Raw genomic sequence first — 13321 nt, 5'->3', positions numbered from 1 at the left:
TGCAATACTTAACAGGTATTTTGACTAGAAACTATGTAAGAGTTTAGGGCTTTTTTTTGTAGAGTAGCATACCCAAATCTGAAAACTAAATTCAGTCCTTAAAGAGAAGAGACAGTGTGGTCCAATTATGTGCAAGTTTGAAAACAACTTTTGTAGTATAGCCACAACCAATGTGCATGCTGTGCTATAAAGATGACCTGTTTAGGGGTTGAATGCAGTATTAGCAATTGGTGTTTGTCAGTATTGCTGAAATTAGCTCTTCCCTAAAGAAATTCATCTTTTGAGGCTTTTGTACTAAAGGTATAGGAGAAAGTGCCTGCTGAAGTGGAGCTGCCTAGAGAATGTTTTGAAATCTGAGTTTTAAACTTTAAATATACCAGTGTTAACTCTGATCAATATCTGAGTCATCATAATGTTTATTAACTTCTTTCTTGGGCCTTCTGAATTTACTGGTAACTTTTTCTAAGTAAATATTTATATTCCAAATTAATTTTCTTCTTCACTTTTCAATACATATTTCTAGCCTTTTGAGTTTGCAGTCTGCTAGGCATTAATCACTTCTCTTTTTGTATACATCTGTGACTCTCACTGGTCTGATATCAAACTCTTACAAGCACCACTCCTATATCAAATGAAATATTCAGTTCTCAGAGCATAGAATCTCTTTGCTGCTTTTCTTTTGCTTACTCCTTTCCCCCTCCCTTTAGAATCTTTTATATTTTTAAAATTTCTTTTCATTTTTCTCCTTTTATTTTCTTTTTTGTTTTTCTATAGAAATTGTTTTTTTATCATAGTCTGGTCTGTTACACAGCTGTAGTTACTTTCCAGCTCTTGTCTTCCCACCAGAAAATTGATCCAGTGTTGCTGACACACACAATTTTAACTTGAAGGAAAGAAGTCTTTAAATATTATTAACTTGACTTTAATCCTCACCTATTAGAGACTGTTGGGTTTTTTCTTCAATACTGAATTACTTTCTGTGGGATATCCCTCATTTGTACCTATTGGTTGGGTTTTAATTATCATAGGTTCCTAATTGTTAACCTTGGAGTGACCTTTAGATATGTTCATATTGTACTTTCCTACTGGAAAATGTATTCCACACTTTCTTCTGTGACCTTCAGCTTCTCTTGTGGATTGTGAGACAAAGAATTTATTCAGGGCATCAGCAATATATCAACATCATCTGTCACTGAATTTCCACTCCTGTTCTTTAATGGCCTCACTGAGTCCTTGCTTAGCAGCTGGGGTCCATTTTCGTTTTTCCTTAACAGCATTTATTGTAGTTGTCCTGATTTTTATGCTGTTTGTTTCGTTCTTTTGCTCTAAGGACATACATTATCCATTTCTTATATCAGTTCTTACTTTCATATTTCATTTTCAGCTAGCCCTTGCAAGTTTCCTTCATATTTCTATGTTTGCACCAAGAAATTTATTTTAATTCTAAATTATTAGAATGTTTTAAAAGGATATTTTTGCTGTAAATGTTACACTGTAGTGTTCTTACTTCTGTCTCCTCTTTCCTCCCTGGACATTTCTTTCTCCCACAGCTGTCCTCATCCTTACTTTTCACTTATAGAAGTCTCATTTACCCTTCATCTTTAAATCTTGTATAAACCCAGCTGTAGCTAGTGGTAGTGCTGCTGTGCCCCAGCACATCCATAACTTGTGTGCTCACATCCCTTCAGTGTGCTGTGCTTGTAGAGCTTCAGGTTAATGCAAGAATTTTACCTCCAGAAACAAACTGTCTTTATCCCTAAGTCCATTTCAGCATCTTGGAAGATACCTGGTGTATTAATTAGGTCTAACTGGTGTAATTTTAAAGCTGTTTTCTACTAGGTCACAGAATATAAAGGATACCATGTTTGAGGGTTTCTTCTATGAAATTATTGTTCTTCTTGTAGTCTTTCTGCAAGTATGCTAAATTTTAAGTACCCATTACAATGGAGGTGAAATCAAGATCAGATTGTCTCTTCACAGCTCCTGAATTGCAGGTTGAGAACAAAATTTAAGTTCTGACTTGGGAAACTTCATATATCTGTTTTATATGAATGATTGTATTAAAGAAAAGGCTTTGACAAAATAGAAGTAACCAATTCCAGCCAGAAATGGGATTCAGCTTACGATTTTAAACCCCAAAAATGCAAAGTTAGCCCTGCTTAGCTTGGATTGTGCTTGGTAAATATGAATCATTGTTGGCTCTGTTTATGCCACGTGTATGAGACCTTTCCAAGGTTGTGTCTGGAGCCTGAAACGATTTTATCTTAATCTTGCCTGTGAGTCAGTATACTAATCTGTTATCATAGTTAATTTTTTTCTAATTTGGGATAAATCCAGTTGTGTGAGCTCTGAAAATACACAACTGCTAAGGACTGTAATTTATATTTCTCACCAAATGCCTGAGGAAAAAAAGTTAGTAATGTGAAATTTTACCAATATGATCTGAGACTGGCAAAATTTTATCTCCTTTCAAGCTTGGATCACAGCATGGCAGGAGAAGTCCATCCTTGTTCAGTTACAAGGGATCCACTCTGGATCTCCTTGTAAAAGAGCTAATGAAGATACTTCTTCATGGCATTACATTTGAATTGTTCTGCTCTGCTTAAAGATGAAAAAAGTAGCAAGGTGAGGAAAAGGAGAGAGGAAAGAGTGCTAAGTTGGAAGAACAACTAGGAAAGAGGCTAATAAATGCTTAGAAAAGCCAGGAAATACTGTTCATAGTGGATGGTAAATACAGGCAAGAGGCTGGGGAAAAAGAGGTTTTGTTAGAACAACACGTGGGATGGGACTGGAAGGGTAAAACTTCCCTTTCTGCACATTCAACTCTCTGTGTCCTGTTACAGATGTGCTTGTGCCTTAGGGTGGAGATTGGTTTTTTGTTTATTTAGCTGGAAGAGGCTGTTCAATCCCTTGTTTATAGGGGTGGACTATTTTCCTGGCTCACATGCCAAACATAAGCAGTCAGGCCAGTATCACACACACCCTTGATTTCCAGTCTCTGCAGGCCTGTGTTCAGAGACTTGTTTTTCACACAAAATCTGTGCATTAACTAGAACAGAGATAGTTACACAACAAACTGCCTTGATGTCTGGTTATTTCTTTCAGTTAGTGTACATCAAACAAAGATATTAATTGTTCCATAAAAAGTTTCTTCCAAGTTAAACATTTGTTTGATTTAAATACTGAGTTTCTTGTGAGGAAACATTACCCTCAGAAATGAGCACCCCGATATGTCATTTTTTGCAGACGAGATTCTTTCAGTGTGTAGTGCTGTAAATAACTCTCCACGGAAACAATATTCAAAGTGCATATTCTTGGTTTCACAATATATGAAGAACATCCTTGAAAGCTTAGTTCCTGAATCCCTCACTGCATTGACCAGAACTTCAGAAGTGTTTCCTCTTCTTGGTCTGTGTCCATCAGCTCTAGCTTCTCTTCAAGTTGTTGCTCTTCCATTTCCAGTGTTTGTTAGCAGGAATATTTCATGGCAGCAAGATACTATCTGATTTAATTAATTTATTTTTTCTTATATCAGATCTCTTTGACATAAAAAGTAGAGAGAATGTAGGTTTCTCTATTCAAATATGAGTTTTTATTTTTGCATGAAATTACTACTACTGAGCTGTATAATTTTGGATTGCAAACCAAAGGTTTACATTGGTATGCACTATAATAACCAGTTAAATTTGGTTGCATGTTTTCTGTTTTCAGTGGTTTTTTTCATTTAAGTAGTGATGAAAAAATTTGCTAATAACTTGCTATTTTTAGGCCTGTGATACTGCACTGGGTTTGTGTACTCTAGAACCATCACTTTTAGTTCACCCTGAGGATGGCTGAGAAGTTTGTATTAATCAATAGTCATTAATCACTAACATGATGGTATCATCCTTTCTTCACAGTTATTCATCAGAAGTCCCCTTTATTTCTCAACTCTGTGGGATGTCTTTCCTATTTTTCAAGCCAGAGAGCTGATTTGTCTATTTAAGTGAATACCTAAATGGTGCCAATTAGTTCTGAATAATGACTCCTATATGGTTTCTCATTTCAACCTTTTATCTACAATGGTTGCCCAAGCCATCATTATTTTATGGTACAGTTAACTCTGATAATCTTTTTTCTGACATTCACAGTTTGTTTTATCCCTTTTTGTATTCTTTCAGATAAAACCTCAAAGATTATTTTCTCCCCTTTTCTTGCCATTGCCCTCTCTTATCCTGTTTATTTGATGTTCCTTTTTTTTTGCCACATCAAACAAAATACTGTTTTCCTTTCCTGGGTTTTTTACTTCTTTCCAACTTAGGGTCCCATTGCTCATTAGCTCTAAAGATTTTGTCTCCTACCTTTGCCCAGTCCGTGAAGATTTAGTTGCTTATTACTTTTTTCAAACAAGTTTCTAATGCCTTCTTCCATATTGTACTTAGTTGTGTGGATTTTTAATGAGGAGCAATTTGTACCTCATTGTCTTCTCTCAATTACTTGTCAAAAATATGATGGCAGCAATTATCTGTGAATAGGCTGTTGTATGTTGACACTAATGCCTGTCATACTGAACTACCACTGTCTCACTTATGTTTTACTCTCTCACCTCCCTTCTTCTATGTCTGCTTACTTGTGTTATGCTGAAATTATACTGAAATTATAAGGCCTTTGGGGCTGAACTACTCTTCTCATGTAGCACAGCTGATATAGTCCAGGTCCTGATCCAAAGCACTACATAAATGTTAACAATGAAGAGCAGTAGTTGGCTGCTGAATTCTCTTTCTTTTCCTTCCACTCAGAGATAAGACAGGACTGACGTTTTTACTGCTTCTGTAGACTGAAGTGAAAGGTTAAATCTATTCCTGAAAAGGACAGTAACCTATTTTTAACCTCTGCATAATGGGTTCTGGAGAATAAGTCTATCAGCTATTACAGTAACTAAACAGATCTTTATCAGAAGGTAACCAGAAAATATTGGATTTCCATGTGTTTCACCCTTTATTTTAGTTCCTTTCATCCTTTTATTCTGTGATCTCTTCAGGCTCCAGTAAAAACCTACCAGGGTAAGTCACTTTCTTCAAAGTGACAGCAGTAGGAAGGCAGAGCAAAGATTATACATCAGCTCAAAGCAGATCACAGAAAATAATTTTATAGCACAGCACATCTTCAAAAGAAAATACCTATTATTAGCATGGCTGTCACATCAGAGGCTACTGAACATTGTACTTCAGCAGCACACCTTGTATTTCAGTCTGCCTTGGATTGGTCCTGGCGTGATAATGGGTGCTGGTGGTAATCTAGAAAATTTGCCAGTATATGGAGTTACATATGTGCTGATTGTCAGTTTTGTAGTTGTTTTAGAACACAGCAATCTGATGCTTCCTGTGACAGTAACAGTGATGGAAAGTTTTAAATGGGACAGATGGGGCTGAGGTCCTATTTCCTTTGAGGAGTTCTCTTCATCTCTGCAATGTACAGATAAAATCTCAGTCAAGATCACTGTCCTGTTAGAGCTCCTAAAACAATGCAGTGTTGCCATTCTGCCTCAAAAGGAGGTGGGGTGATCCAGCATTTTGCCAGATGAGTGCCATGTCCAGCCACAGTCCCTCTGCCATGATATATTCAACCAGCCAATTGCTGAAACTATTTAAAAATCTGCATCAGCACTATGAAGATTCATTTGTCTCCTTGCTGTTTTTATTTTATGCAAAGCAACTCTTTCATAATCAACCCTCTTACTATTCCAAAACCATTGTGTACCAGATTGTCTTTGTTTTGTAGCTCATTATAGAGATTCAGATGATCAAATTAGGGTGTTTTCTGTGTGTCTTTTTCACACAATATAACTGTATGCAAACGAGAACAGAGAAAGAGTTGAAATTATTCAAATGATACTGAACAAAACTTGTAGGCACCAATGTAAGCTGACACATCACATATCCAGGTGCTCTCTGTGATCTAAAATGCTTTCATTTTAATCCTTTCTGGAGATATTTTGTATATTTTCTTACTGATGTTTTATGATATAAATAGGAGCATCTGCAGCCTAGTTTAAGGATTTCAAAATCTGAAAGATCTCTGTGATTAACTTTTCTGCTTCATGGTAAACTGAAAAGCAGCATTCAATCTGAAATCAAGGGAAAGATTCCGCTGGGGATTTGGGGACAGGCCCAATAAAACTGTTTCAAGCACAATGGACCTGCAACTCCTGCTGACTTCAAATAAAATTGAAGATATTATAGTATTTCAAAAAATGAGCTCTAGAGTAAGGAAAAGACTTTATCATCTTACTGCAAATATTTTTATTTTTATTTTTTTACTTCTTTTCAGGAAAGAGAAGTATATTTTTCTTAACAGCTTGAATTCATTAATTTTAAATTTAAAAATAGGTTCTTGTTTTGAAAGGACGAGATTCCTCTAAGAGAGACCCATTTGTAATGAGTACTTCCATGTCTTGGATGGTTCTCAGATATGTAAATTAAGAACATTTGGAATTTAGAGATGTTGAGCTTATGAAAACATGGTGGTGAAAGTCCCATTGGCTTTTGCAAGAGACAGATTTAGTTAATAAAGAATATTTATGCAGGTACTGACTTGACTTAATGTGCCAGCTGTGTGTGGCTTCAGCTACTTGCTGTCACTCTTTAATGAAGGATAAGCAGACAGATGCTGTTCAGCTGACTCTCAAACAGAAAAGAGGTCTTGGATGCTGCTCTTCAAAAGATTTCAGAAGCCAATAAAGAGAATTGAGTGTGGTGACTTCGTTCATTCAGATGGCAGCTGTCCCACTGTTTCATCAATTTGAGGGATGTAAATTAACATTTTGAGATTATTCCCTGTGGAACAATCTAATAGGAACCAAGCAGAAGCATGTAAACACTGAACTGATTTGAAATGTAAATATCCCAAATAATGTGGTGATTTGTCAAACTAAAAGGATTACAGATAGCTGTCAAAAAAAAGATACTGGAAGCTAGAAACACCAGAAATAAAGGAATTAGTTTTCTTTACCCTGCATGACAAGGGTAATAAACCCCCATCGATAAAGTCAGGTATGGAGTTTAAATTAACTTCCTTTATTGGCCATTTTCATTTCAAAAGGATATAAAACTGAGTAAGTATTAGATTGCTGCTATTGAATTGAATGAGATTCTGCTTTCATTTCATTTTTGTGTCAACTATGTTTTATTTCTTTTCCTCTCTTCATTATTTATGTACATGCACAAAGCTATATTTAAAATTATTTATGGGTTTTGATTTAGAGTGACAACAGTGAGATCCATCTCATACTGTGTTGTGCATTCTTGCAGCTCTTAGCAAATGTAGTGTAATTTTTCTGGCCTGAGGTATGTTGTCAGAGGGTTATGTGTAGTGCACTAAAACAAGAGGGATTAGTCTATATTGCATAATTATAGGGCCACATTTTAGACAACCCTATTTCTGTATTTCTGTGAGCATCTCTAGCATCAAGGGCTGTAATTGTGAGCTGATTCATAACAAGCTGTGAGATTCTAATTATCTAACATTTTTAACTGCAGCTTCCAATCTGAATTCAATGGTGATTAGACTTTTCATGGCCTGTTGCAATATTCATTAGTAGATCTTGTGTATGTCCTTAACTTCCACAGAGCTGGCAGTGGAGCGAGTACCCTCAGGAAAGAGAGGGCAGTTATGAAAAGGGAGTTTGGTGTATGAATTCACTAAAGTTCTGTTGCTTTCAGTAGGATTTAGGGTTTCTTTAATAATTAAAAAATTGAAGAAGGGTGCATTAGGAGCAACAAGAGGCACGAGTTTACAGTGCTGTGGGTTTTTTTCATGATTTAGCTCCTTGCTTTTCAAAGAGAGGCTCAAGCTTCCACTAGTGAGGAGTATGTTGGTGGAAGAGGCTTATAAAAAGAGAGACTGATTTTTAACAGATAGGGAAAGGACAAGGGGGATTGTATATAAACTCAGAGCAGAAAGACTTAGATTAGATGTTAGGAAGTAAACCTTTGCTCAGAGGGTAGTGAGGCATGGGAGCAGGTTGCCCAGAGAAGTTGTGGATGCTCCATCCCTGGGAGTGTTCAGGGCCAGGCTGGATAGCCTAGTGGGGGTGTCCCTGCCCATGGCAGAGGGCTTGGATCATCTCCAAGTTCCCTGTCAGTCCAAACCATTCTGTGAGTCTGTGACTCCTTGCTTCTATGATACCTGCATTTTGAGACAACACAAGTTGTTCTTTCTGAGACTGGTTGCAAATTTTACTGTGTCAAGAAAAACATCCAGCATCATTTACTTCTGTAGGGTGTTGAGCTTGAACCTCAGCAGGAGCTTTTAAACTATATTTCAAATAGAACATTCAGATACGTTTGATAAAAGGATCAAAATATGAAAAGGACTTTATTCCATTCCTGTATATTTTATCCCTATAAACTGAATGCTGTGCAGCAAAGCCAGAGTGGGCATTGGTGGGTACAACTGTGCCATTGCATTGAGGTCAGTGACAATGGCCAAATTCCCTTTAGATGTTAAATCTTTCACCAGATAAAATCCATATATATTTCATTAGTATATTACAGCCATACTGACTTGGGACCCTCTGAATAATTTAACACCTGGACATACTTGTTATTGTTCAAGAAAAAGCTTTCTATAGCCTTATTAATTGACTGAAATTTTAGAGTGCTGTGAAGTCCTAAGGGGCTTGTGAATCTCTGAAATCTTTTTTAATTTTAAACACAGAATAGAAAAGTCAGAAGCAAAGTCACTGTATAACAAAGAGAATAGTTGCTTAGGGAAAAAAAATAAATGAGAAAAGAGCATCAGGAAAACAAACATATAGGGCTTATTTTTCTCCTTGCTGGTCTCTAAGGGACCAAACAGATCCTTGGAATCTTCACTGTGGTTCTTCCCTTCTGTTCCCACTCCCTCTTAAACAGCATTAATGATCTTAATTATATTTACTTGAATTTGATTGTGCTACTGAGCAAGCTTCTAACTAAAAAAAAAATAGCCCTTTCTAACTTAGATTCCACACTTTGTACAATCTGCTATCTCTGACCTCTTCTTTTTAAGATCACTTAAGAGTTCAGTGCTGCAAGAGCACACTGTGCTCCAGGAAAGGGAACCACAGATTCCTAGAATGGTTTGGTTTGGAAAGGACCTCAAAGATATCTCATTCCAACCTTACTGCCATGGGTAGGGATGCCTTCCCCTAACAAATGCCTTTGCATACTGAAAAATTGCTGTTCCATTCTCTCCTTGAAAGTAGATTATTTTATCACTAACATTTGAGAGAATACATTTCTTCCACATGACTTAGAGTTTTCTGATTTATTTATACTTGTCTGGAGTACTTTGCATAGGAATTTTATATGGGTCTGGTAGAGGATCAGGATTTGGTTTTGCATTCTAGTATGTACTGTATTTCAGTAATTGACAGGCACCTATATGAGTTTAGAATTCAACACCAGATTGTGTTGCTTTTTAAAATTCTGACAAGAAGCTAAATGTTCAGTAAAAAAATCTTTTATTTTCACTTGTTTCTATCACTATCCTTTCAATAATGTAAACATTGCTGCCTCACAAACAGGAGGATTTAGGAACCTATTTCAGGGATATTTATGTTTCACATCTTGCTAATAAAATTCCTTAAGGTTTACAGTGAAATTTTCACTTCTGTGAGCAGCCATTGACTAAGGACAAAAAGAAAGGTGGGTACAGTAGATGTTTTCTCAGATAGTTTTGGATAGGTTTCAACTCAGGGCTACTAGAGGAATTGACTGAGTTCAGATTTATTTAAATAAAAGCAGTTTTGAATGAGTGACTGCTGAGAGATTAAAGCTGTCTCTAAAGACCAGTGTTCCTGAAACTTTGCAGCTCTCTGCACTGAACTGAGATGCTGTGTTGGTGCTTTCAGTATTCTGCCTAGCAACACACTCATTAATCAAAAGTGCTCGCATTTTCTGCAAAACTGACATTTTCTCTCAAAACGGTGTGATTGCTAATTTCTGTGCTGTATTTCCATTAATCATCACAATAGCAGGTACTTGTTGGGGAGGTGAAATTTCTGTAAGCTGTGCAATGTCTCCTCAGGTGAAAGAAGAGGAGCAGTCAGCCAACCACACACTGATGATCCAGGAGACGCTGCAGCAAGCCTCGGTGGAGCTGTCGGAGCAGCATCACCTGGTGGTGTCCTCAGATGAGGTGGAGGGCATTGAGACAGTCACTGTCTACACCCAGGGTGGGGAGGCTTCAGAATTCATTGTTTATGTTCAGGAGGCTGTGCAGCCTGTGGAGGAGCAAACTGTGGAAGAATCAGTGCAGGAGCTCTAGAGAAAAATGCTCAAAGGAGGTGATTTCTTGATTTGCCAAAGCCAGAGGTTTGGGGTTTTTTTGTCCCAACCAAAAGCAAGCAAGCTGATGGATTTTCAGTTGATTAGTGATCTAACTGGTTGGATTGTATCAGTGACTTAGACATATTATGTGCAAAACCTTCTCAGACTTTTTGTTTCTAAAATATGCTTTTAAGGAAAAAGTATTCTTCCCCATCTTTGAAGATCTCTCACTTGATTCCTGTAAATTCACATGAGTATTGTCTGTTCAAAACTGTGGTATCCCATGATAAAAACCATCTATAAAGATAGCTAGAGTGTCTGGAAAAGCCCATACATCCCATTTTATATGTGCTTTCATATATTCCTGACTTTGCTGGAAGCAAAGTCGTTTTTTCTATAATTAAAATGGCCTCGTAGCTCTGAGTACATGCTTAGAAAGTGTCTGCCGAGTTGTAACCCAAACAAAGGCTTGATTTAATTAGAAACACACCACAGATGAACTGTAGTTTCTACCTGTGAGATGATCCTTTGAGTCTGGGAGGTATTTAAAGCCATATGTGATAATTCTGGGTATCAGTAGGATGACTGTTATTTAGCTATTTGAATAATGGTAGCTATTTCCATCCCTCTGAATAAATATCTGTCTTGTATCATAAGGTGAAACCAAAACTGTCAAATCAAGGAAATATTCTTTTGTTTTTAAGAAAAAAAATATATTCAGAAGTTTTGTAAATGCTAAAAGAGATGTATGTTCATATGTTTTAAATAGACATGCTTGTAAATATGACTGTGTGAAAAAATTTGTACAAAAAAAGCTTAAATAAAATATTGATGAGAATCAAGATATTCTTAATTATGCATGTATATAGTTCCAGACTTTTCTTCATGAATCTTGAATTGTTTCTGTTTTAATATTTTCAAATTTGACCTATAAAAATTATTAATAAATAAAGAAATGTAATGTTTTCTTCTACTGTTTTAATTTCTTTAGTGTTGGTTTCCCTTTCATAGCTAATTAAAAAATGTTGGTGTGCATTGACTCTGACAAATTATTTCTCCAGTTAGTAGTCTCTTATCAAGAAAGTACCACTGTGAAATGCAGGCAGACCTTCCTATGTGATTGAACTTATTTATGGGTGTCCTGGATAAAAAAGTGGAAAAACTCTTTTGACTAAGTGGATGTAATGTAGTGGGTTGGTTGTCAGCATCTTCTGAGTCTGCTGAGTTCTGATGCTGGACAAAGTCAGAGTGCAAACCTGTGGTGGCAGTTTCTCCCTTAGCTGTGGCAATGGGAAGTTTAAATTTGTTAATGGACAAGAACTGAGAATTGTTTGGCTTCAGTGGCAGCTTTGTTTGCTCTGGTTTCATCTTGACCTGCACCAGGAGCCCCAGGGATGTTAAGTTTGTGGGGTGGAGACCTCGTTGCCATTTTGTGTCACTGACTTGGCCACAGGTGTCGGGGTTGATTCTGTGTGTGTTCAGTAAACTTGACTGAGTCATGAAATGCTTAGCAATATTTGTAATGTGATAGAAACTGATGCATCAAATGTATCACTATGATTAATCTGCATAAGAAACTGTTTTTGTTATTACTGGTTGAAATTCAATGTTGATTTACAAGAACAATGCTTTCTGTTATCTAGAAGAGAAGAAAGCAGTCTCAAAAACTTAGAGTTTATTGAAATAGCCCAATTGCTGTCAAAACCATTTGGAAGGGCCTCATAATGGTGTGGTAACAGTGGTGAACTTCGTGTGAAGCCTCTCTGAAAAGGGGACAGAAAAATGTTTTTCTATGCATCACTCAAGAATTCTGAAGTACATTGTTTCTGAAAGACTGAGTAATTCTGTCTGGAAGTGGTGTGGCTGCACTTGGACAAAGAGTGTTGGGGTTTTGTTTGTTTTAAATCCAGTATATCACAGCCATACAGTCCATGTAATTTATGGCTTGATGAGTTATAATTGATGAGTTACACCACATTTTCCTATACTAAATCATAAACACTTATGTGAATTTTCTGCTTCCTTTTTTTATTATTATTTTTAAAATACTTTTCAATTCAGGTCTTTTTTTTTCTCCCAGCTCTACCATGGCCTAAACAGCAGAAATTGTTGTTTTTAATGGCATGTTTTCCAACAAGATTAAAGAATTAAATTTTTGCAATTCAGATTTTCAAAACATTTTAATATCTTTAGTTCTTCTAAAGCTATAAATTTCTTAGTCCACACAGCATCTTAGCACTGCTATATAGAATATAAACTACAACCATTCAATATTAATAAAGGAAAATGATTTCACATTCCAGTAAATTTGCTCACAACATGGATATGTGCTTTACAGATTTAAAAAAAAAACAAGCCAAACCCAAAACACACGAGAGAACCTCTTGCATCTCAAGAATGAGCAGTCCTGTTAGCACTCTTAGTAGAGAAAGGAGGAAAGCAGCAAAAATCATACTGCAAGGTATTCAGTTGTTCAAGTGATTTAAGATCAAAGTGGGCAGAAAATCTGGCACGTGAGGGAATCTTTTGGAGTTGTGTTCAACTTCCATGATCAGGACTTGATTTTTGGCTTGAACTCTTCACACCTGCCAGTGGAGGAGTCTGATCACAGAAGATTTAGTGAAGTGTCAGTGGAAATGTGAAAATTGACCCAGTGAAGAAGTTTTAGTTTTCTGGCCCTTGTGAAAATCTAACTCTTGGGATAAAAGAATACTGAATATTTGAGGCAGACCTCTCAGAGAGAACTTCTTTCCCAAGTCCCTCCTAATCTTTTATGGAGGTAGAATTATCAACCCATTTTATGCCCTAAAAGACTGCAAGCCTGTCTTGTCTTGCATACACGTAATTGCATTTATGTAAGAGCAATGAGATTCAGTTGAGGATTCTGCTACTAGTATTGTATAAAAAATGAGATTTATTTTTATTTTGTAATTATTTTGATCTGTTTATAAGGATGACTGCTATCAGCACTCACAGAGCAGAGCTTTGTGAAACAGATGGTGTGCACAAAGTCAGTTTATGGATGGTTA

At 36.5% G+C, this 13321-nt stretch overlaps 1 protein-coding gene across 3 annotated transcripts in view; it reads left to right on the top strand.

Moving 5' to 3' along the window:
• Positions 1-11263, top strand: part of ZFAT (zinc finger and AT-hook domain containing) — a 102506-nt gene extending 91243 nt beyond the window's left edge. For all 3 annotated transcript variants that reach the window (XM_015617851.3, XM_015617850.2, XM_033512462.1), the window contains exon 16: positions 10051-11263. In XM_015617851.3, the coding sequence (XP_015473337.1) occupies positions 10051-10290 (240 nt within the window). In that variant the 3' untranslated portion in view covers positions 10291-11263. The remainder of the gene's footprint in view (positions 1-10050) is intronic.
• Positions 11264-13321: the final 2058 nt, after the last annotated feature.

This window comes from Parus major, chromosome 2, assembly GCF_001522545.3.
Source record: "Parus major isolate Abel chromosome 2, Parus_major1.1, whole genome shotgun sequence".
Classification (NCBI taxonomy): Eukaryota; Metazoa; Chordata; class Aves; order Passeriformes; family Paridae; genus Parus; species Parus major.
Note: the sequence above shows the minus strand (reverse complement) of the source record. Positions and strands in the feature narration are given on the sequence as shown.